This window comes from Oncorhynchus mykiss, chromosome 32 (assembly GCF_013265735.2).
Source record: "Oncorhynchus mykiss isolate Arlee chromosome 32, USDA_OmykA_1.1, whole genome shotgun sequence".
Classification (NCBI taxonomy): Eukaryota; Metazoa; Chordata; class Actinopteri; order Salmoniformes; family Salmonidae; genus Oncorhynchus; species Oncorhynchus mykiss.
Window position 1 is genome coordinate 19,353,965 of NC_050572.1, and position 25,361 is coordinate 19,379,325.

The following is a 25,361-nucleotide window of genomic DNA, read 5'->3' on the forward strand; positions in this document are numbered from 1 at the left end:
TTCACTACTCTTGTCTTCTGGCATGCAAATGAGTTGCCATGTGTGCACTTTGAGGAAAATCAGACTTTGATAAACAATATTCCCCATTTATACGCCATTTTTTAAATTACAAAATTAATGACTAACTCCAAAAGCGTTAAACTGTGCGCCGCGTCACAGTCCCCCCACCAGCACCTCCTACAAACTATTGCTCCTCCCTCCTCAATCAAAATAATGTTGAGGTTTATAACTGGGACTGCAACCTTCTCCTCGACAGCATGTCGGGCTGGACTTTACAGCAGAGGCTCGAGGGAGAAACGTCTAGTTCAATTCTAGCAAGGTACGGTTGAATGCTTCAAATTTAAAAAATGGGTGACAGAAACGATAGAGTCCCCATGATGACACGCAGAACAAGGAGAACCACCATCTGCGCTACGCCAGCGGGTGCCAATTCTAAACAAGCCAACGGCAGCGCAGGGGAAAAAACTTCAAGCCAACCGAGCCACAGCAACCGGAAAGTGAAGGAGGAAAAACGGGTGCACGAGCCGGTCACTACACCACGCAAGGAGAGGAGCAAAACCAGCGAAAGATTTAGGTAAGACATAACGCAAGGCTTTTTGTGCGCTCAGCTCAGATGTCTTTAATTTACAGCTGTCACTCCTCTTTTGTTAGAATTATATTTTTGTCATTTAGTAGACGCTCTTATCCAGAGAAATGTACAGGAGCAATTGGGGTTTAGTGCTTTGTTCAAGGGCACATCGACAGATTTTTCAACTAGTCGGCTCAGGAATTCGAACCAGCAACTTTTCGGTTATTGACCCAAAGCTCTTAACCGCAAAGTTACATGCAGCCCTGAAATGTTTTCTAAACTTTAGGTGCATGTTACTCATAATACAAGCTGCAGGTTCCTCATAATATAGGTCGAAAGGACTAATCTTTCATAGGTTCACTTACATCATGTATGATTCCTTTGCTTATATGGTTGCAAGAAATCTAGGCCAAATGTCCATAGGTTACCTTTGCAGATCAGGTAACTAGTTATGCTGCAGTAAATTTTAAATGTGCTAGACTAGTGCAACTGTGGCTGTACACTTCAGTGATCCTCAATTATGGGCTTGTTTTGTGTAGGCCTATCACTTCCACTGCGAGGTGTCTTCTGGTTTCGCAATACCAAACAAACCCCCTTTACTCCAGTTTTCACAACCAGTGTCCTTGGCCTTCTGGGAATTGCCAAAGTCCTAACAAAGTTTACTATCCCAAAGCTCGAAGTGCAATATCCAGTGTTTTGGGAAATTAAATCTCAGATATAAGCCTACTGCCAGGAAATATCTGACAAATGATGCAATGAATTATGGACATTATAATTTCCCCCCTAAAGCAATGTCAATTCTATAATCAACAATATGCTCGCCGTAGACCTGTTTTTAAGCCTCTATTTTTTATATATATATTGAAACCATTCGTGATGTCTTCTGCTTTACCCCCCCACACACACATACAAACTAACACTTAACTTTTTTACATTTCTATGTAACCTTTATTTAACTAGGCAAGTCAGTGAAGAACAAATTCTTATTTACAATGACGGTCTACCCCCCCCCCCCCCCCCCCCCCCCCCCCCACCCACAATTGTGTGCTGCCCTATGGGACTCCCAATCACGGCCGGATGTGATGCAGCCTGGATTCTAACCAGGGACTGTAGTGACCCCTGCGCCACTCGGGTGCCCGCATATTAGGAGTAAAGGATTGTCGCTGTGCACCGGCCAATGAGCCGTTTTTTTTTTGTTTTTTTGAACTGAAGTTACTTAGTTGTATCTAATACTGTATATCCTTATTACTGTCTCTTCAGCTGCCATGTCCTCCAGGAGTCCCTGCTCAGCTCAGCCAGTGGCTACAGTAACTATAGAGGCATCCTCAACTGGTGTGTGGTCATGCTGGTAGGTGCTAGTCTGATTTATTTTGTTGTAAGATTTGATCATTAATAATTATACTAAGCTATGTGGGTTTGTTTTAAGAAATTCACACCAAGGATAATTTTGCTATTTTATTTTTATTGAAGTATCAAAAAAAATCCTAATTAATTAATCCTTTTTGGGCTTACTGCTATAGCGGGTTTGAAGTTGCGTCACAAATCACCTAGCTATCGCACCAGGCACCATGTTGGAAGACAAGTCAGTCTGTTGGATGGCTGGCTATTTTTTGCTACCACAGGAAACTTCAGGAAGATTGCCTATTTAGTTTTTCTAAGGACCCAGAAAATGGAGGCAGTGGAAGAACCTATTAAAGTAAGTAAATCTTTTTTGAAAATGATGTGTTGCTAGCTAGCTAGAGCTTGCTACATAAACTCTGTGTGCAGGCTAACTCAAATGAGCTGCTAACGTAAAGTTCGCTAGTTACTAACATTAGCTGGCTATACAGCATGTAACGTTAGCTAAGTGAATTAAATATCACCAGTGTTAGAGTTGCGTAAATTCGAATCTGGTATCAGGATAAATATAACAATGAGTCACCGATTTTATACTATGTATTTTTTTATTAGCTAAGTAATAAATGGCAAATGCAACTTTCGTATATACGGGCTCACTGTAATACCACGCAGGGCAGAACAGGGAACTGACAGGATGTACGTAAACAGTTGTTCTTATACTGTGATAGACATAGGCCAACAGACGGGTTGGAACTATCACAGTAGAGGCTGAGCGTGGTTTAAACTTGCTCAGCTTATTGCAGGTGCTCAGGCGGGTCCCCGCCTCTTGGCGCTTCCTGGAGTCCTCCCTCCGTCGATGTATAGATTCCTACTGTTCTGATATCGCAGCCTAGTTATAACAGTTGCTCAGTTCCTGCTATTGTGTTCAGTATTTTTCCATCTCAGTTAAACCTCGTTATGACCTCCCCTCCCTATGCCTGCTTAACCACAACTTTGTAAGATACAGCAAGTCACACCATGTGCTCAATATTGTTACATACAAACACAAGGACAAAGCATCTGCTGGGCTGTTATCTACAGTTTTGCAACATGCAGGTCACACCATGTTACTCAGTTCTTGTCAGACACGCACACAAACAGGCAAGTAGATGTAGCAAGCAGTTGTTTACTCTCATGATTATGCTCAAGTGCACAAATGCAGATACTTCACACAGCCAACATCAGATAATATTTAATCATATATATATATATATATATATATATATATTTAGATTTAGATTTAGATTTAGATTTAGATTTAGATTTAGATTTAGATTTAGATTTAGATTTATAGATATGGATGGATGGTACTGGCTCTGGCTATAATGTAAAACACAGGTTCCCACACCAGCTAGCTATCTTGATGTATGTATCGCTGTAACTCCAATGCATTTGTTAGCTACCTAGATTTTTATTTTATTTATTTTTATTTCACCTTTATTTAACCAGGTAGGCAAGTTGAGAACAAGTTCTCATTTACAATTGCGACCTGGCCAAGATAAAGCAAAGCAGTTCGACACATACAACGACACAGAGTTACACATGGAGTAAAACAAACATACAGTCAATAATACAGTATAAACAAGTCTAAATACGATGTGAGCAAATGAGGTGAGATAAGGGAGGTAAAGGCAAAAAAAGGCCATGGTGGCAAAGTAAATACAATATAGCAAGTAAAACACTGGAATGGTAGATTTGCAGTGGAAGAATGTGCAAAGTAGAAATAAAAATAATGGGGTGCAAAGGAGCTAAATAAATACAGTAGGGAAAGAGGTAGTTGTTTGGGCTAAATTATAGGTGGGCTATGTACAGGTGCAGTAATCTGTGAGCTGCTCTGACAGTTGGTGCTTAAAGCTAGTGAGGGAGATAAGTGTTTCCAGTTTCAGAGATTTTTGTAGTTCGTTCCAGTCATTGGCAGCAGAGAACTGGAAGAAGAGGCGGCCAAAGAAATAATTGGTTTTGTGGGTGACCAGAGAGATATACCTGCTGGAGCGCGTGCTACAAGTGGGTGATGCTATGGTGACCAGCGAGCTGAGATAAGGGGGGACTTTACCTAGCAGGGTCTTGTAGATGACATGGAGCCAGTGGGTTTGGCGACGAGTATGACGTGAGGGCCAGCCAACGAGAGCGAACAGGTCGCAATGGTGGGTAGTATATGGGGCTTTGGTGACACAACGGATTGCACTGTGATAGACTGCATCCAATTTATTGAGTAGGGTATTGGAGGCTATTTTGTAAATGACATCGCCGAAGTCGAGGATTGGTAGGGTGGGCAGTTTTACAAGGGTATGTTTGGCAGCATGAGTGAAGGATGCTTTGTTGCGAAATAGGACGCCAATTCTAGATTTAACTTTGGATTGGATATGTTTGATGTGAGTCTGGATGGGGAGTTTACAGTCTAACCAGACACCTAGAATACGTGGACAACTACACATTCCTAAGTCAGAGCCGTCCAGAGTAGTGATGTTGGACAGGCGGGCAGGTGCAGGCAGCGATCGGTTGAAGAGCATGCATTTAGTTTTACTTGTACTTAAGAGCAATTGGAGGCCACGGAAGGAGAGTTGTATGGCATTGAAGCTTGCCTGGAGGGTTGTTAACAGTGTCCAAAGAAGGGCCAGAAGTATACAGAATGGTGTCGTCTGTGTAGAGGTAGATCAGAGACTCACCAGCAGCAAGAGCGACATCATTGATGTATACAGAGGAGAGTCGGTCCAAGAATTGAACCCTGTGGCACCCCCATAGACTGCCAGAGGTCCGGACAGCAGACCCTCCGATTTGACACACTGAACTCTATCAGAGAAGTAGTTGGTGAACCAGGCGAGGCAATCATTTGAGAAACCAAGGCTGTCGAGTCTGCCGATGAGGATGTGGTGATTTGACGGAGTCGAAAGCCTTGGCCAGATCAATGAATACTGCTGCACAGTAATGTTTCTTATCGATGGCGGTTAAGATATCATTTAGGACCTTGAGCGTGGCTGAGGTGCACCCATGACCAGCTCTGAAACCAAATTGCATAGCAGAGAAGGTATGGTGAGATTCGAAATGGTTGGTAATCTGTTTGTTGACTTGGCTTTCGAAGACCTTAGAAAGGCAGGGTAGGATAGATATAGGTTTGTAGCAGTTTGGGTCAAGAGTGTCCCCCCCCCTTTTGAAGAGGATGACAGCCATGGAAGAGGGTGAAAGGATTAGTTAGCATTTTCAGCTGTCAGAGAAGGGATAGTAGACTACTCTGGATAGAGAAGGTGACATTGTGAAAATATTCTCCAGTTCCAGTCCCTAGTGGGAAACTGAGGACCGAGATATAGTAACATAATATTCAGTGCTGTTTAATTTGAGAATAATGCAGTCTGTTTCTTTTGATGTTTTCTGTCCTCAGATACAGAGCTGTCAAACCCTGTCTGCAGATGAAGAGGTCCCAAGAGAATAAGGGTACATCCTTGTATACTATATGTGTACCTATGTTAGCACGTTTTGTGAACAGAAATACAGTTTAAAAGTTACACAATGTATAAACATATTGGACAGGCGCTGGCCAACCCTGCTGTGTGTGCTGGCTTCTGTTCCAGCTCAACACTAACACACCTGATTCAATGTATCAAACCTAATTACTTAATAATCGAGTGTGCTATTGCTGGGCTGGAACAGAAGTCTGCTCCCCTGTGATTCAGTGGAGAGAGGTTGGCCACCTCTGGTATTGACTTTTTGTTCACCTGAAATAATGCTTTAATAATAATAATAGCCTACTTGTGAATAAAGTGTTTAACCTTTACATATGAGTTAGCTTACTTGTACACTTTGAAATGGTTTCGAACTTAGACACGAGTTCATCTTGAATAATCGTTATGTTGATTTAATCACAATCCTGCAATAAACAGTGGAAGGAGAATCTCATTTGTCTGTTTCTTTGATGTAATTCTCAAATGAAAATGATCTTGCTGTTCAGTCATAAGCTCTCCAATTAGTTTTATTTGATTGTTACAATTTTCAGGACATCAGACATTTTGCAGCTGATAATGGCATGCAATGCAGCCGTAGACCTACAGCAGTGATTCCCAACTCCAGTCCTTGAATACCCCCAACACATATTTTTGTTGAATCAGGTGTGTTTGTCCGGGGCTACAATAAACTGTACTGTTGGGGTACTCGAGGACCAGTGTTGGGAACCACTGGCCTACAGTATGATGGCATTGGCCTTATGGGCATTTGCAATGCACCCCTTGACATAGTGCATATGAAGCAGAAAATAGCTTAGCTCACACATTGTTTACATAATGTTCAGCTAGCTATATGTTCTCAATTTTTTTTTAAAACAATTCCAGTGAACAAAGTATGAGGCTAATCATTATACTGGATGTTGTACATGCCTTGTGCTGACATGAAATTGTTTATTGCAAATCCAACCCTTGTAATCTAGGTGGTAAAATGTATGGAAGCAAGAGCTTTAATCATACACACAACTACTACCAAATTCAATGCAAGATACCTTTCTCCCAGAAGGTCTGAGTGGCACTTGGAGGTGCTACTATGATAATGGTTTGCCTAAGACTTACCATAATTACATTGTCTATGCAAAATTAGTTTTACATTTTAAAAGAAAATAGTAGGGCTATAAGAAATATTATTTATTCAATTGGTCGGCGCAAAGCAGATGAAAAAATACTATTTCACCCATACAACAATATAGCCTATTGTGTAAAATACTATTGTAAACATACTGTACTTTAACATTTCAAATTACATTTGATATATTCATAGGGTTTAATAGGGCACTTTTGTCATGATGTGAAGGTGCTATACTCAAATGGCACAACAGAATAATTCAGTCAAAAGCACAGCATATGACAACAAGCTGAGGGATGTCTCCTTTTCATATCTGGAAAAGAAGTAGAACCTGATGCTCCTGCAGCACTGCTCATCTTCAGTGGGAGTCCAGTTGACATGGGTGTATTGATGGAGGTCTGTTGGTGAACCTACAGAAGTACATAAACAAAGGAAAAGCACTCCTGATATATCACTTCTTCAGGTTACCTTTACCTTCATGGCACTTAAGTGTTTGGTGTTTTAATTCATTCAGGTTTTAGTTTCATATAAATATTACATCTATTGCTGGGCTGGGACAACCAATAGTCAACACAGCAGGTTGTCCTATCCCATTGAGGCCTTTGTCATGTGCTGTAATGTCCATACATTTTCCCTCGTTATGAATGAAGTTCTCAACAAATTATCATTGGGTTATTGCATGATAACCACCATTTTCTTTGGACAATGTTCTCTAAGCTTTTATGGACGTTGTGTCATACAATGTCTCTTTTCATGGTCACGGCAAGGAGGGATCCAGCTTTTGTCAAATGAACTTAATATTTGACATTTCGTAGCAGATTAGGAGTATTTACGCAGCGGGTTAGGAAAAGGATTAGGGTTGACTAAAATGCAAAAACAATATAAGCGATATCCCTTTTCGGCATAGATTACAAGGTTATTTTATTGATCTGTTGTCAGTGTCTGTAGATGCTGAAGTGTGACATGAATAGATTGAGATGCATCCAATGAAATAAAACCGATACTGTATCTCTGGTTTAAATTGACAGATTATTTTATTTTTTTATGGGGATGTGTTGATTATGCAAATTATAGAGAATACAGTGACGCTGCTGGCAACTGATCAGCCTTATTGGCGCCATTGATATAAATCTGCATGAACCCACATTGTCCTTTTAGACTCTCGAACTTAGACTGCAATTTGTAGAATATTGAATACTCTTCCGTCAATTACTTCTCTCCTGTTTGAGGAAATCTGTGGAGACTCAACTCTGATCAGCTTTGTGGGTGGATGGATAGTTGGTTATCTGTCTCTCAGTAGGCCTACATTCCTTGCTTTCCTGCCAATAGCTAGTTTTATTGATAGGCAAATATCAGTTTCTCTTGGGCTGTTGTCTAGACAGTGAGAATCATGAGTAACCCAACGGTGTGTTAATGTCTTCAGAGCTGTCTCAATAGAAATGGTAAACATTGTTGACTTATCTTATCCACACTATGCCTGTGCATGGCAAACAAAACAGTAATCAGTTTGATAAGAGAACTTTTATCCCTGGCCCGCTTATTTTCTTATGAGAGAGGAGTTTTCTATGAACTATGAAGAGACTTGGACTTTGAATGAGAGCTGAAGCATCTTGGTCATGTGTCACACAGCTTGCCTCAATCAACTGTGAAGGCTAGCCAAGTCATTCAATCACTCTTTCTCCTTCGTGCTCTTTCACACTCTTTCTTGATCGCTCTCTTGATGTTTTTATAAAAACGTCAAACTTCACTTTATATTATAGCAGTCAAAGAAACGGTCACCACTCCTCTCTTGGCACTCTGGCAGTTAAGCTTTGTGGTGGGGATTTAAACACTAACGTGTCGTCTTTCTTTTTACTGAGAGGAACCTGATAAGAATCTCTCCATTGTGTCACCTTACAAGCATTGCCTGTTTTTACTAGTACACCTTATCTGGTTCATCTGGCCTACTGGAGGCTGTAGCCTACTGTATGTTGACAAGCACAACCAGGCATGCACAAATGTCCAGACAAACTGGAGGTCCATATTACCTAGGTTTAGCCTAATGTAGTCTCTGAAGTTTGATCAATTTAAGTTTGCACTGTTCCGACAGGCAAGGTTCAAGTCATTGACATGTTCTGCCAGGTATGCTAGGCTGCTGGCACTGTGTAATGGAGTGGGCAGTAGCCAGAGCATTCAAGTGTTTGATTTGTCAGTTGATGTGTTGCAGTTAATTCTGTCCCCCAGGGTAAGGTCAAATGGAGGACTCAGAATGTCTTCTTCCTCTGATAGACATTTCCTGTTCTACTTAAAAAGTGTTAATGGAAGTTCAATGGTATTTTATTTTTCTGGCAGAACATCCAATAATACGCATTTCTAATATGATCATTTATTAAATTAATATGGACAGAATCTCATATATTATAACTAAAAATAAACACCCAATTCTTTCTGTTTTGAAGAGAGACTGCAGGAAAAATCTTGCCGTTGCCTTCTAAGCATCTGAGCAAGAGAAGTTTAATTTCCAAAGCCGGTATTAATCCAGTCTTTGAAACATGATCGCTATGACATTCAAACAGACCCCCCCCCCCCCCCCCCATCAATCATATTCCCTGGGAATCATCCCTACATTCTTTGTACCCGCTAATGAATGGGTCTGAAACTCAAGTGGAAAGTTGCTGGCTAGAGGATGTGAGCTAGAAAAGAGATGTAACTGTTACATGGCGGACCCTCTGTAGCTATCTTTTACATTGCTGGCTCACCAAGGATATTCTTCGGTCACTGTGATGCCCAGCCAGTTCGAAAGGGTTGGTTCCTCGGCACGTGCTGCTTCATGTAGGCCTGACCAGAGCTGCCTATTTCAATAAATGGCTCTGGTCCTAGGCAATATCTACAGTATGTAGACTGTTTCAATGGACCATAAATATTGCAGTTTCTCTATCTTACAGGTCATGTGTGTTAGGCTAGGTAGCCTTTGGCTACATGCATAATTGATGCTAAGCTATGTTGGTGTGCTTTAGGTTGATATTTTGAAGGGGCTGAAACATACAGGTAACCCACAGCTATCATTATTGTTTGGGAGAAATGGGAGTAATTTAGCGGTTCAATTATTATGATTTTGTTTTTTATATGTTGCTCCTCAAATTGAACAAGCCCTTCTGAATAATGTAGTAGAAGTTGCTGCTGCAGAAACGATCCTAACCTTGTAATGAAGCAGTCTCTGGTATGTTGCTTGTAGGTTGACTCATGCTTTTCTTTTTTTAATATGGCAACAACAGCATGTCTATTTTCAGTTTGGAACTCGAACAGGGTCTGCACGACTCCACTATCCAGGGCCAAGGTTTCGGGAACAGGGTTGTCTCTGTGTGTGACTGTCAGCTTTAGTTGAACGTGACACCACCAGTGAGTGACCGCTGTGATATAGTCTATGGATAGCCTGCTAACATTTTAGCTTCAGTGAAACAATGTGAGCTATTGCAAGATCAGTATGGTGTCACAAGGCTAGTCTATGGACCGGATTTTGTAAACAGCTCAGGGATAGGGCTAGAGAAATGTAACCACTCTCAAATTCATAGACCAGACAATAGATGCAAGGACTGACCATCCATGAAATCAAATGTATAGTTTTAACCATGTTTTGAGGCTATACGGTGTTGGTTTACAATTACATTTGTTTTACCCTATTGTTTGTAAAGAATGTATATTTTTGGTTCTGATGAGGTATGACAGCTGAACTAAGTTCAAGACTCATAATTTATATTCAAGAATCAATAGGTATCGAAATTAATTATACAGTATAAGCTCCAAAAGGGGGATATAAATCAGATTAAACCTTTAATGGAAGTGATAGCTAGCTTGTGTGTATCCTAACCAATCTGAAGACGGATAACAGCTACAACACTGCATGGTGAGAAACACAAGGACGATTAGCCTAGATATTTCACCTCGATTGATCCCACATCTCATCTCGTTTGTTTTTGCTGTAATACAGAAGCAAGCTATGAACATATACTGTGTCATGTACCGCTGCCTGTTGCGGGTTGGTCCCCAGGGTTAGGTTATCTGTTGCCAGAATGGATGATTGTTCTTATCAGCCTTTATAGCATTGAGATTAGCATTTAAACTGCTGGGCCTCTCTTTACCCTCCCCTTACTAAGCCAATGGGCAGGCATTTTCACTGCAACATTCCAAAGTGTGGAGCGCCAAGGATCAGGGGTTATTCTTAGAAAAAGTGATATTTTGAAATGGAGTTCATCCTCTTAAATTGTAAGTTCTTTGGCAAAGTGAAGTGTGTTTTGGAAACCTTAATCTGCTCTTTTCGATACTATGTGAAATCAGAATGTCTTACCTGCATGTGACTCAAGGAGGATTATAGTCATTTTTGACCCCCCCCCCCCCCCCCCCCCCTTAACCGCTTAACACATTATTTTTGTGATATTGGAAGTCAAACAAATGTGTTAAATAGATTTTTTAAAAATTGAGGACAAAGGGGGGGGTATGACTTTTTTAATTGCAGAAATGTATTTGACATTACAATTCACATGCAGTCAAAATGACTGCCTCAGCACTTGTAGTGTATGGCTCACATCAACGTGGCGGAAGACTGACCTGTGACCAGTCTGTCTGTGTTGATAATGAATGATCACTGGTCAGTCTTCTCCTTCATACAATTTTGTTTGTATAAATTTTGTTTAATTCTGATTGCAAAATCTCTTCTGTTGCAGGTCTTGTGCAATGCACGCCTTTTCCTGGAGAATCTAATAAAGTAAGTATCTGCAGCTTTAAATAACTAAAACACTTAGGCTGTCAACTTCAATATGATCATTTGTTAATCACTTCTGTCACGACTGCCGATCCTTTCATTTTGACCACAGTTTATTTTGTAAAAGTAGTATCCATCAATATCTTATTTTACCTCCTCTGATAGATATGGGATACTGGTGGACCCCATCCAAGTGGTTTCACTGTTCTTAAAAGACCCATATAACTGGCCTGCATCTTGCCTTATCATTGGTATGTAGACTAAACCGCTCTCCTCTTTGGCATGCTAGCCTTACTATTGTGATTGTTGTACATCTTCCCAAATCTATTTATTTTAATGTCTTATTGTCTGGTTTTGGTTGCTTTGCAACCCAAGTCATTATACCAACTAAAATATCATCAACTGTTTTCCCACCAAGTGGGGGCTAATTTTCTAATTTTGGAATCAATATTGTAGGAATATTACACGGCTGTCTTTTGTGGAGTACCCGAATCTAATGTGTTTATTTTTCCTCAGTTTCGAATGTGTTCATAATGGCAGCTTTGTACACGGAGCGGAGGCTATCAGTGGTGAGTGTCATGCCATAATGTCTGGGACTAATGTGAAGGCTGTGCTGTGAAATCTCACTAATCTCTCTGTTGCTTGTGAACAAGTATTTCAGACGCCTGTTAGGTAGAGATGATGTGGGACATCTGTTAAATAGGTTTTTTTCAAGCATCCCCCCCTAATAAAAACCAATGTGGCTTTTTTTTAAAAAGGTGTGTGTGTGTGTGTGTGTGTGTAAATGCAACATGTGAAGTGTTGGTTTCATGAGCTGAAATCCCAGAAATGTTCCATATACACAAAAAGCTTATTTCTCAAATTTTGTGCACAAATTTGTTCACATCCCTGTTTGTGAGCATATCTCCTTTGCCAAGGTAATCCATCCACCTGACCGGTGTGTCAGAAGCTGATTTTGAACTGCATGATTACTACACAGGTGCACCTTGTGCTGGGGACAAAAAGGCCACTCTAAAATGTGCGGTTTGTCACACAACACAATGCCACAGATGTCTGAAGTTGAGGAAGCATGCAATTGGCATGCTGACTGCAGGAATGTCCAACAGAGCTACAGCCACAGAATTGAATGTTAATTTCTCTACTATTAGCCGCCTCCAACATCATTTTTTAAAAGAATTTGGCAGTATATCCAACCATCTCTGAACCACAGACCACGTGTAACCAAGCCAGACCAGGACCTCTACATCCGGCATCTTCACCTGCGGGATCATCTGAGACCAGCCACCCGGACATCTGATGAAACTGAGGAGTATTTCTGTCTGTAATGAAGCCCGCTTGTGGGGAATTGGCTGATTGGCTGGGCCTGTCTTCCCCAGGGGCTAGGCCTATGTCCTCCCAGGCCCACCCATTGCTGCGTGTGAAATCCATAAATTACGGCCTAATGAATTGCTTTCTATTGACTGTTTTCCTTATATGAAATGTAACTCAGTAAAATTGTTAGTTGTTGCGTTTATATATTTTTGTTTAGTATATGTACAGTGCATTCAAAGTATTCAGACCCCTTTTTCCACATTTTGTTACGTTACAGCCTTCTACAAATTATTACATTTTAGTTTTTCTCCTTATCAATCTATACACAATAGCCCATAATGACAAAGCAACATTTTGTTTTTCGAAATTTGTGCAAATGTATAAAAAATAAACTATAACATTTACATAAGTATTCAGACCCTTTACTCAGTACTTTGTTGAAGCACCTTTGGCAGCGATTACAGCCTGGAGTCGTCTTGGGTATGACGCTACAAGCTTGACACACCTTTATTTGGTGAGTTTCTTCCATTCTCTGCAGATCCTCTCAAGCTCTGTCAGGTTGGATGGGGAGTGTCGCTGCACAGGGTTCAAGTTCGGGCTCTGGCTGGGCCACTCAAGGACATTCAGAGACTTGTCCTGAAGCCATGCCTGTGTTGTCTTGGCTGTGTGCTTAGAGTTGTTGTCTTGTGAAGCGAAGGTTCACATTCCAAGTCTGAGGTCCTGAGCGCTCTGGAGCAGGATTTCATTAAGGATCTCTCTGTACTTTGTTCCGTTCATCTTTCCCTCAATCCTGACGAGTCTCCCAGTCCCTGCCACTGAAAAACATCCCCACAACATAATGCTGCCGCCACCATGCTTCACCGTAGGGATGGTGCCAGGTTTCCTCCAGACATGACGCTTGCCATTCAGGCCAAGGAGTTCAAATTTGATTTAATCAGACCTTGTTTCTCATGGTCAGTCCTTTTTAGGTGCCTTTTGGAAAACACCAAGCAGCGGAGTGGCTTCCATCTGGCCACTCTACAATAAAGGCCTGATTGGTGGAGTGCTGCAGAGATGGTTGTCCTTCTGGAAGGTTCTCCCATCTCCACAGAGGAACTCTGGAGCTCTGTCAGTGACCATCAGGTTCTTGGTCACCTCCCTGACCAAGGCCCTTCTCCCCTGATTGCTCAGTTTGGCCAGGTGGCTAAGCTCTAGGAAGAGTCTTGGTAGTTCCAAACTTCTTCCATATAAGAATAATAGAGGCCACTGTTTTCATTTGGACCTTCAATGCTGCAGAAATGTTTTGGTACTCTTCCCCTGATCTGTGCCTCGACACAATCCTGTCTCGGAACTCTATGGACAATTCCTTTGACCGCATGGCTTGGTTTTTGATATGACATGCACTGTCAACTGTGGGACCTTATATAAACAGGTGTGTGCCTTTCCAAATCGTGTCCAATCAATTTAATTTACCACAGGTGGACTCCAAGTTGTATGTACATCTCAAGGATGATCACCACACTGGTACATGTATTCTGGAGGCACCAGTTTAGACCACTAGACCACCCCAGGCCCACAAAGGCCCATACATTATTATACTGTATGTAGTAATTCTGTGCCCAGAGCACTGTGTTAACAATGTTTTTTTTTCTTTTTTTTTTCTGTTGCTCTGCAGGGCACCATCTCAGAGACTACTGGAACATTCCTTTACTTGGTCAATCTGACCACCCTCCTCTTTTTTCCATCAGCCACTGTGCTCATGCTGACCTCCATTACCCCAGGTGAGATGGCCTGATCATGATCTCACACACACACGCTTACACTGCATGGCCATATAAATAGGCCTAATGTTTATCTGTGAGTAACAGTATATTTACTCCTTGACCTTATCAAAAATACTAAATGCCCCTCAGAGGATTTGTCCACTTCTAAAATAGTGTAGTATTGTAAAACTTGATATCTATTTTGTCTTGTGTAGTGGGTGGAGCCTTTGCCCTGTGTGTCTATACCATCCTCTTCATGAAGTTGTACTCGTATAAGGATGTGAACATGTGGTGCAGAGAGATTAGGCATACCAAAGCCCGCACCCTGACCCGCTCCCATTCATGTGAGTACTCCTGACCAGGTGTCCCTTCACACTTCTGTTTGTGTGTACCTGCGTGCATAATCGAATGAGGAAAGTACAAATGGAAAATAGTACAAACAAAGTATACTGAACAAAAATATGAACACAATATGTAAAGTGTTGGTTTCATGAGCTGAAATAAAACATCCATATTTAGAAAAAGCTTTTCTCTCATTCTGTGCACAAATTTGTTTACATCCCTGTTAGTGAGCATTTCTCCATTGCCAAGATAATTCATCCACCTGACCATATCAAGAAGCTGATCAAACAGCATGATCATTACACAGGTCCACCTTGTGCTGGGTACAATAAAAGGCCACTCTAAAATGTGCAGTTTTGTCACACAACACAATGCCATAGATGTCTGAAGTTGAGGGAGCGTGCTGACTGCAGGAATGTCCACCAGAGCTGTTGCCAAAATTTGAATATTAATTTCTCTACCATAAGCCGCCTCAATGTAATTGACCAGCCACCCGGACAGCTTATGAAACTGGGTATGCACAACCAAAGAATATCTGCACAAACTGTCAGAAACCGTCACAGGAGAATTCATCTGCGTGCTCGTCGTCCTCACCAGGTGTTATAACTGCAGCCTAATGAATTTATTTCAATTGGCAGATTTTCCTTATGAACTGTAATGAACTGCATGTTGTGATTTTTATTTTATTTATTTTTTATTTTTATATATATATATATTTTTCAGTGTATCAATGGCAGCAACTAAAATAAAGTGCTACGGCTCCCATCTTTGTACACCCTCCTGAGAAAAATATCAACATTGTCCATCCTGGTTGATTGTATTTGATATTTTCTCCAGTGCTGGTGTAGTAATGTCAACTGGTTACCATCTCCAAATTAGCATATATATATACATATATACACATATACACACACACACACACACACACAGAGCTATGGGTCTTCTCGCCATTTGCACCCTCTCAGTAACACAGATGCTGCCCGAGATCTGATTGGCTGTCCAAATTACTCTGACCTCCCCAAAAATGCATGTGACGTGAGGAGAAATACAGGTATTTAATGAGCTGTATGAGTAACTTCTGTGACCTGTCTTTGGCTGGGCTGTTTACTGCGAAAAGCTTTCAGCGTTTGTTTAAATATGTATCTTTTGCCCCCTGAATAAATACGAGCACACGCACATATGATTAAATGCACCCTCTTGCGGCAACATCCCACTTTCTGAAACGTTACTGTGCTGCCATCTCCATCTACTGGTTGTTCAGAAGTACTGCTGTCAGAAATAATCTGTCTTGTACATCCACACGTTTTGTGTACCCATAGGTCCATCAGTCGCCCAGTCAAATGGGTCAGCTGTACACGCTCATGTGTCCTACCCTGGGAATCTCACACACAGAGGTCAGAACAGAAAGAGATATTGACCATAATGAGCATGACTTGTAGCTGTTTACAACTAAATTAAATCCATACAGATATATTTCTGCACAAAATTCTTATTTCAAAAGATGTACAATTTAATTTAATTTTTACTGTCCACCCTCCATAGATATATATTACTTTGTGTTTGCCCCAACTCTCTGCTATGAACTGAACTTCCCCCGGTCACCACGGATACGCAAGAGCTTCCTGCTCAGGAGACTCTTTGAGATGGTGAGGTCAAAGATCACATAATGAAAACGGAGAGACCTGGGAATGTGCAATTTGCATGCACCCTAAATAATATACACTACCCTCATGACAACATACTGTATATGTAAATGCATTTTAAAATCTAAAAGGTGATCTGAAATCTTTTCCAGCTGTTCTTCATACAGTTACAGATTGGATTGGTACAACAGGTATGTTCATTATTATTACCTTGGTTAGTATTTGGTTTATTTTCACTCATCAAACAAGTACATTTTGATTAATGGGTGGCTTTATTATCAAGTAACAAGATAGTTAGTCAGCGAAATGACGTTGCAAGAGCAGCAGCAGCGATATTGCGATGCAAGACTCTCACACAGTAACAGCATCTGCAGATGTGCATGGGTTCTCTTCATGCTCTTACGTGGTAGCCACAGGACCAAAACAAGAGAAGTTGAGCCTCACGCTCCAATTCTTAGTCCCACTATACTTTTAACTTTGTACATCTGCATCATATCGCTGAGTCTACCTTAACCATGTCTCACAAAAACCTTTAACCATGTTTCTTTCAGTGGATGGTGCCGACTATTCAGAACTCCATGAAACCATTCCAGGTAAATATTAACGTCTTCCGTTTGTTAGACTTTTGTCTATTGGACTTAAGGGTGACTTTGTTTCATTTACCCCCCCCATGACAGGATATGGACTTTTCCAGAATGATCGAGCGCATGCTGAAACTGGCTGTGAGTGTAAATAAAGACATTACCTAAACCCATGTCTCCATACAAACCTAACACTTAATCTGTTTGATTTCTATCATGTTTCACATTTGTCATATTTTCCCATTGAAAATATGTTGGTTCACCATACATACGTCATGAGCCATTTTCCCAGACAAAGCCAAGCCAAGTCCAGGACTGAAAATACTTTCTCAATATACACTGAGTGTACAAAACATTAGAACACCTGCTCTTTCCATCATACTGACCAGGTGAAGGCTATGATCCCTTATTGAGGTCACATGTTAAATCCACTTCAATCAGTGTAGATGAAGGGGAGATGGGTTAAAAAAAGGATCTTGAGACATGAGCTGTGTTTGAATTCTCCTACTAACCACACTATTTGTGACTTGAATTGAGTATATTGCATGGATAGAGTTAGTATGCCAGAAGCTTCTGGATGTCGTACTAAATTCTCCAAAATATGAAGGCAGCATTCCAAACACAAGACACACCCTCAACTGAAGTGAACACTTCTGGTGACATATCATGACGTCTGACGAGTATACACCTGCAGGGCAAGGGGCGAGGGAGGGAGGGAGGCAGGAAGGATTCTTTTTTTTGTCACTCGGTCATCCCGCAATGGTTGTTTTCAGCCACCCGTAGCTTGTGGGTGCTTTTATATGGACTACTGTCAATTATGATTGCATGTCTACTTATATTAATTATATAATTATTAATATTCGCCTACTGTATGATAGCAAATTGAATGAGCTAACTAACATTAGCCTGCCTAGCTGGAACATCTGAAGAAGTAAAATGTTTTGTTTATGCAATATCCAAAAGCTAACCTAACAAAAACATTACTTTTACGAAGTGTTTGCCATCATGTGCATTAATACCACAATTTCTAACTTATTTACATTTGTTTTTACTTATACTTGTATGTTAACTTCTCCATATTGATGTTGAGGGCTGCGTTTCAGTCATAAAAGACACACCCTCATCCACTTAACCTCGCCTTATACCCTTGGGGGAATCCCCGCGGCCATATTTGTCATTGGTCCAAATGATTAGCCAAGCAAGGGAAGTTTGCAATGTAAGCCCCTCTGCCCTTGTTTGTGAGTGTACAATTATGTTCACTTCGGGGCCTGAAACACCCCATAATTCAATTTGTGATGATAAAAACGAATGTATTAAGTTAGAAATTGTGCTACTAATGCGCACACGTTTCGTAAAGGTAATGTTTTTGTTTGATTGCGTTTGGAAATTGTAGAAATAAAACATTTTCCTTCAGAAGTAGCTAGGCAGACTAACGTTAGTTATCTAATTAATTTGATAGCTATCATACAGTAGGCATATATTAATAGTTAATTTATTTTTATTTAACCAGGTAAGCTAGTTGAGAACAAGTTCTCATTTACAACTGTGACCTGGCCAAGATTAAGCAAAGCAGTGCGACACAAACAACAATACAGAGTTACACATGGAATAAACAAGCGTACAATCAATAACACAATAGGGGGAAAAAAAGGTATATATACAGTGTGTGCAAATGGCGTGAGGATAGGCCATAGTAGCGAAGTAATTACAGTTTAGCAAATTAACACTGGAGGGAAAGAGGAGCAGATGATGTGCAAGTAGAACTACTGGTGTGCAAAAGAGCAGAAAATAAAAACAATCTGGGGATGAGGTAGGTAGCTTGGGTGGGTTATTTACAGATGGGCTATGTACAGCTGCCGCGATCGGTTAGCTGCTCAGATATCTGATGTTTAAAGTTAGTGAGGGAAATATGTCTCCAGCAAAACAAAACAAAATTACATTTAAAAAAAATGTTTTTTTCTTTTTTGTTGAAAGTCCTTCCAGTCATTGGCAGCAGAGAACTGGAAGGAAAGGCGGCCAAAGGAGGTGTTAGCTTTGGGGATGACTAGTGAGATATTCCTGCTGGAGCACGCGCTATGGGTGGGTGGTGTTATAGTGAGCTGAGATAAGGCGGGGCTTTACCTAGCATAGATTTATAGATGACCTGGCGATGAATATGTAGCGAGGGCCAGCCGACTAGAGCATACTGGTCACAGTGGTGGGTGGGGATTTGGTGACAAAACAGATGGCACTGTGATAGACTGCATCCAGTTTGCTGAGTAGAGTATTGGAGGCTAATTTGTAAATTACATCACGGAAGTCAAGGATCAGTAGGATAGTCAGTTTTACGGGGGTATGTTTGGCGGCGTGAGGGAAGGAGGCTTTGTTGTGAAATAGAAAGCAGATTTCTAGATTTAATTTTGGATTTTGGATTGGAGATGTTAATGTGAGTCTGGAAGGAGAGTTTACAGTCTAGCCAGACACCTAGGTATTTGTAATTGTCTACATATTCTATGTCAGAACCGTCCAGAGTAGTGATGCTCGACGGGTGGGCGGGTGCGGGCAGCGAATGGTTGAAAAGCATGCATTTGGTTTTACTAGCGTCCACGGAAGGAGTGTTGTATGGCATTGAAGCTTGTTTTGAGGTTAGTTAAGTGTCCAATGAAGGGCCAGATGTATACAGAATGGTGTCGTGTAGAGGTGGATCAGGGAATCACCCACGGCAAGAGCGACATCGTTGATATATACAGAGAAGAGTCGGCCCGAGAATTGAACCCTATGGTAAGTATAAATATAAGTAGGCTGAAAACACTTATCACGGGATTGGCAATTTTCCGGTCAAGGGCTGTCCATTTAAAGTTAATTCCTTCCTCCCTCATGACACTCCTCAGAAGTGTCCACTTAATTTGAGGGCTTAAGTGTTTGAAATGCAGCCAAGGTTTTGGCGGATTTAGCGGATGTACAATAATCGGAATTTAATTATGGGGTGGTTTCAGGCCCCGAAGTGAACATCATTTTGCACAGGCAAACTCGATCAAAAACAACGGCTGAGGGGCTTATGTTGCGAACTTCCCTTGCTTGACTAATCGTTTGTTCCGACGACCATCGCGGGGATTCCCCCAAGTGCATAAGGCAAGGGTAAGTAGACGAGGGTGTGGCTATCTTGAGTTTGAGACGCTACCCCACTATTTGCTTTTAGGGCCCATAATGCAGTTCTTCAGAAATGGGCATGGCTTCAGGTTTTCAGAGTTGATGACAATCGCGGAAAATATGTGGCTAAAGTCCGACGAGCGGACACATTCATTGCTTCACCTATGACAAATGCTAAGAAAATGCTGAGCGATGTAATGACTTTAAGAATAAGTTATGTTGGGTGACAATGTGTTAGCTACGCTATCCAAATCGCAAAGCATTTCAGCAGTATTTGTATTTATTTTGGATCCCCATCGTCTCTTCCTGGGGTCCGGCAAAATTAAGGCAGTATGTACCGGTATGTTAGCTAGTTACCTAACGTTAGTTGGCTACTAATACATCTAACTTGCCAGGCAGTATATTAACTATCTAACTATAGTGTATATACCCACCCAAAGGCTGGGTTTCTGTATAGCACTTTGTGACCTCGGCTGATGTAAAAAGGGCTTTATAAATACATTTGACTCAGATCTCAGAGCAATCTAACTGATAAATATACCAATGCTCAACGTCCATTGAATATGGCTGGTGTCAGTAAAGGTCTGCAAAAAAGAGCGTAGTTAAGTTGTTGCCAGCAACACAGTCACCAACGCTCTGGATAACATGAAAACAGCCTAACCAGCTCTGCTAGGGCGAGTAAAATGGTCAGAACGAGGCGTTCTCTCATTTGTGTCTGGAAGTAGCTAGCCAACGTTAGCCAGTTAGGTTGGGTGCTTGAATGCTCGGATCAACCCTATACTCCTTGGCCAGAGCGTATGTGCTCTGAACGCTCCAGGAGCGAAACGCTCGCACCAGCTGATTGCTCTGGATTTACGAGCACACTCTGGCACTCCAGATTGAATTTACAAACACCCGAAATCGTAAATTGTTTAGCTAGACATTTTGTTATGCTAACAAGCTAGCAAGAGGTTGCATAGCAACAGCAACTTCCCGTAGACATGCGAAGCTCTAGTAAGCTCAACTGAAACGATAGTTTGTTTACAGTATACTAAAATGAACTAATTAGTAAGTCGTGTGTTTATACTCATTAAGTATGTAGTATACAGTATGGGTATTCGAACACAGCTATAGATTGTGTGCCATTCAGAGTGAATGGGCAAGAAACCATTTAAGTGCCTTTGAATGGGGTAGGGCAGTAGTATCCAGGTGCACTGGTTTGAGTGTGTCAAGAACTGCAACGCTGCTGGTGGAATTTTACGCTGAACAGCTTCCTATGTGCAACTCAATATTAGGAAGGTGTTCCTAATGGGGTGTTTTTACACTATGTACATACTGCATCAGAAGTGTTTCTTAGTCCAAGACCAGGCTTAATTTGTGTTTCGGAAACTGGCCCTATAATTAAAGATGTAGAGGGAGTGCATTTGGAAAGTATTCACCCTTTCACTTTTCCCACATTTTGTTACAGCCTTATTCTAAAATGGATTAAATAGTCCCGTCCCCCCTTCAATCTACACACAATACCCCATAATAAAGGAAAAACAAGTTCAGACATTTCTTCTAATTTTTATATATAAATGAAAAAAATCACATTTACATAAGTATTCAGACCCTTTCCTTACTCGGTACTTTGTTGTGCCTTTGCTAGCGATTAACAGCCTTAAGTATTATTTTGGTATGACGCTACAAGCTTGGCACACCTGTATTTGGGGAGTTTCTCCCATTCTCTGCAGGTCCTCTCAAGCTCTGTCAGGTTGGATGGGGAGTGTTGCAGCACATCCATTTTCAGGTCTCTCCAGAGATGTTGATCAGGTTCAAGTCCGGGCTCTGGCTGGACTACTCAAGGACATTCAGAGACTTGTCCCGAAGGCACTCCTACGCTGTCTTGGTTGTTTGCTTAGGGTCATTGTCCTGTTGAAAGGTGAACCTTCACCCCATTCTGGGGAGCTGAGCGCTCTGGAGCAGGTTTTCATCAAGGATCTCTGTACTTTTCTCTGTTCATTTTTCTCTCGATCCTGACTAGTCTCCCAGTCCCTGCTGCTAAAAAACATCCCCACAGCATGACGCTGTCACCACCATGCTTCACCGTACAGACGGTGCAATGTTTGGACAAAGTACCCAATTGTCATACTTGAGTAAAAGTAAAGATGGCTTAATAGAAAATTACTCAAGTAAAAGTCATTCAGTAAAAGTCTAAAAGTATTTGGTTTTAAATATACTTAAGTATCAAAAGTAAAAGTATATCTTATTAAGCAAACCAGCCAGCACCATTTTATTTTATTTATGGCTAGCTAGGGTATCCCCCTGGCTATCCATCCTTTTTTAAACACTCAGGCATTTACAAACAATGCATTTGTGTGTAGCGAGTCTGCCAGATCAGAGGCAGTAGAGATGAGCAGGAATGTTCTCTTGATAAGTGTGTGAATTGAAACATTTTCCTGTCCTGCTAAGCATTCAAAATGTAATGAGTACTTTTGGGTGTCAAGGAAAATGTATGGAGTAAAAAGTGCATTTTCTTTTGGAATGTAGTGAATTAAAAGTTGTCAAATATAAATACGCAAAACGACTTTAGTATTTTACACGATTGCTCAGTTTGGCAGGGTGGCCAACTCTAGGAAGAGTCTTGGTGGTTCCAAACTTCTTCCATTTATGAATGATGGAGGCCACTGTGTTATTGGACCTTCAATGCTGCAGATATTTTGGTACCCTTCCCCAGATCTGTGCCTCGACACAATCCTGTCTCGGAGTTCTACGGACAATTCCTTCGACTTCATGGCTTGGTTTTTGATCTGACATGCACTGTCAGCTGTAGGACCTTTTTATATAGACAGGTGTGCGTGTCCTTCCAAATCATGCCCAATCAATTGAATTTACCACAGGTGGATTCCAATCAGCTTGTAGAAACATCTCAAGGATGATCAATGGAAACAGGATGCACCGGAGCTCAATTTCGAGTCTCCTAGGAAAGGGTCTAACTACTTATGTAAATAAGGTATTTTAGTTTTTTTTATTTGTAATACATTTGCTAAAATGTATAAACCTGTTTTATCTTTGTCATTATGGGGTATTGTGTATAGATTGAGGATAAAAAAAAGTTTAATCCATTTTAGAATAAGGCTGTATTATGAAAAAGTGAAGGTCTGAATACTTTTCTGATGTCCAGACTGTCTAATGGCACAAGGCTTCCCCTCTCCCCTCTACCCCAACAGGTTCCCAATCATTTAATCTGGCTCATCTTTTTCTATTGGTTTTTCCACTCTTCCATGAACTTCGTAGCTGAGCTGATGCGGTTTGGCGACAGGGAGTTTTACCAGGACTGGTGGTAAGTGGATGACGATTCTCAGTTATCCTTGCGTTATTTGTGCAGTGATACCATGTGAAATGTGCCATCTGTTTGGATTACATGTAGTGCTAGATGTAATGGTAAAGTAGCTTAGTCAAAGTCTTCTAAATAAATGATTTTTTTTACTTTAAGAATGAGGCTGCCCTGCGCCTCCTTTCCCTCCATGTCATGTACAGTAGTGACTAGATAATGAACTGCAACTTTGTTTCTGACCGAGTCACTTGTTGTTTTGCAGGAACTCTGAGACGGTCACTTATTTCTGGTCTAACTGGAACATTCCTGTGCACAAGTGGTGCCTCCGGTGAGTAGGAGTTTAAGAAATAAACATTGTGATTGGAACAATACCACCTCCTACAGCACTGACTTTGTGTGTTGTGAGCATGTGTTGTGAGTTGTCTACAGTAAGTTCTGTGACATTATAGCAGTTGTTTTTAAGATGGCTATAAACAACGCTCTTGGTTATTGTCTACAGTTCCCAACTAATAAATAAATAATTAATTTTCTTCTCTTGTACTCCACAGCCACTTTTACAAGCCTCTCATGGGGAGAGGTGTGAATAAGTGGGTCGCTCAGACAGCCATCTTCCTGGTCTCCGCCTTCTTTCACGAGGTTTGTGTGGGTGGCTGAGATTTGTGTTGCCATCTAACACTCTGGGCGTGTTCGACATTGCAGCTGATTGACATAAATAACTACTCAATGTTAGAGCCACTTGGGCTCCCAAGTGGTGCAGTGGTCTAAGGCACTACATCTCAGTGCAAGAGGTGTCACTACAGTCCCTGGTTCAAATTCAGGCTGTATCACATCCGGCCATGATTGGGAGTCCCATAGGGCGGCGCACAATTGGTCCAGTGTCCTCCGTAAATAAGAATTTGTTCTTAACTGACTTAGTTAATATTATTTTTAGATCAGTCAGTCACAATTTACCCATGATGGTTTTGATCCTCTCCAACATGGCAAGTTTCACACTTGACTTAATCTGATGGTGTACATGTCAGTGTTTTAAAGGCTGCATCGATTTGATAATCTTCTTCTCTCATTTCAGTACTTGGTGAGCGTTCCTCTGAAAATGTTCCGACTGTGGGCGTTCATGGGCATGATGTCTCAGGTCAGAAACTCTTTTCTTCTAAAAACAACATGTATTTTTATAATCAAACAGTGGGTTTGACAACATGGTCCTCTGTTAATGGTTATAAGCACATTTTAAAGTAAGTGGTTTTAGATTTTTCAATGATTGTCTCAACTTTTCTTTCAGATTCCACTCGCCTGGTTCGTCGGCCGCTTCCTGAGAGGTAACTATGGTAATGCAGCAGTCTGGATCTCGCTCATCATTGGCCAGCCCATCGCCGTACTGATGTACGTCCACGACTTCTACGTATTACATTACGTGTCACAATCATGAGCAGTTGGCCGCAAGCAGAGGAGCAATATATTCTACTAAATAAGGAAAAATGTTTATTTTGAAAGGGAAATGTTTTATATGAAGCTCAACTGATTAGTAAGAATGTACTACAAAAAGTTTTTGGCCTTCAGTTTCTCGAATGCACTGATACACTACAGAGACACTTGGCTCTAGTCCAGTCATGTGCAATTGTTGTGAAACACTACCCTGCCAAAGCTAGAGAACATTTGTATGCCTTTTCTGTTTCTTACTTTAATAGTCTACAACTATGAAGATCAATGCAAAAAACTCTACAGTACCTGTCAAAAGTTTGGACACACCTACTCATTCAAGGGTTTTTCCTTTATTTTTACTATTTTCTACATTGTAGAATATTAGTGAAGACATCAAAACTAATAACACATGGAATCATGTAGTAACCAGAAAAGTGTTAAACAAATCAAAATATGAGATTCTTCAAAGTAGCCACTCTTTGCCTTTGACAGCTTTGCACACTCTTGGCATTCTCTCAACCAGCTTCACCTGGAATGCTTTTCCAACAGTCTTGAAGGAGCTCCCACATATGCTGAGCACTTGTTGGCTGCTTTTCCTTCTCTCTGGTCCAACTCATCCCAAACTCTCAATTGGGTTGAGGTCGGGTGATTGTGGA

The 25,361-nt window shown here is 41.1% G+C and overlaps 1 protein-coding gene across 2 annotated transcripts; it reads left to right on the forward strand.

Annotated features, from left to right (window-relative positions):
* The first annotated feature begins 213 nt into the window (after nucleotides 1-213).
* Nucleotides 214-25,131, forward strand: dgat1a (diacylglycerol O-acyltransferase 1a). 2 transcript variants are annotated; one of them, XM_021560026.2, is made up of 17 exons: nucleotides 215-574; nucleotides 1,829-1,916; nucleotides 11,206-11,246; nucleotides 11,409-11,494; nucleotides 11,760-11,812; nucleotides 14,209-14,314; nucleotides 14,512-14,640; nucleotides 15,958-16,032; nucleotides 16,181-16,284; nucleotides 16,434-16,472; nucleotides 16,833-16,874; nucleotides 16,959-17,003; nucleotides 23,180-23,292; nucleotides 23,549-23,614; nucleotides 23,835-23,922; nucleotides 24,356-24,418; nucleotides 24,566-25,131. In XM_021560026.2, exons 1-17 carry the CDS (start codon nucleotides 348-350, stop codon nucleotides 24,710-24,712), a joined length of 1,512 nt encoding a protein of 503 aa, XP_021415701.2. In that variant the 5' UTR covers nucleotides 215-347; the 3' UTR covers nucleotides 24,713-25,131. The 2 variants fall into 2 exon arrangements, with proteins under 2 accessions (XP_036826629.1, XP_021415701.2); XM_036970734.1 differs by lacking the exon at nucleotides 16,181-16,284 and having other exon boundaries at nucleotides 214-574; nucleotides 16,449-16,472; nucleotides 23,247-23,292.
* Nucleotides 25,132-25,361: the final 230 nt, after the last annotated feature.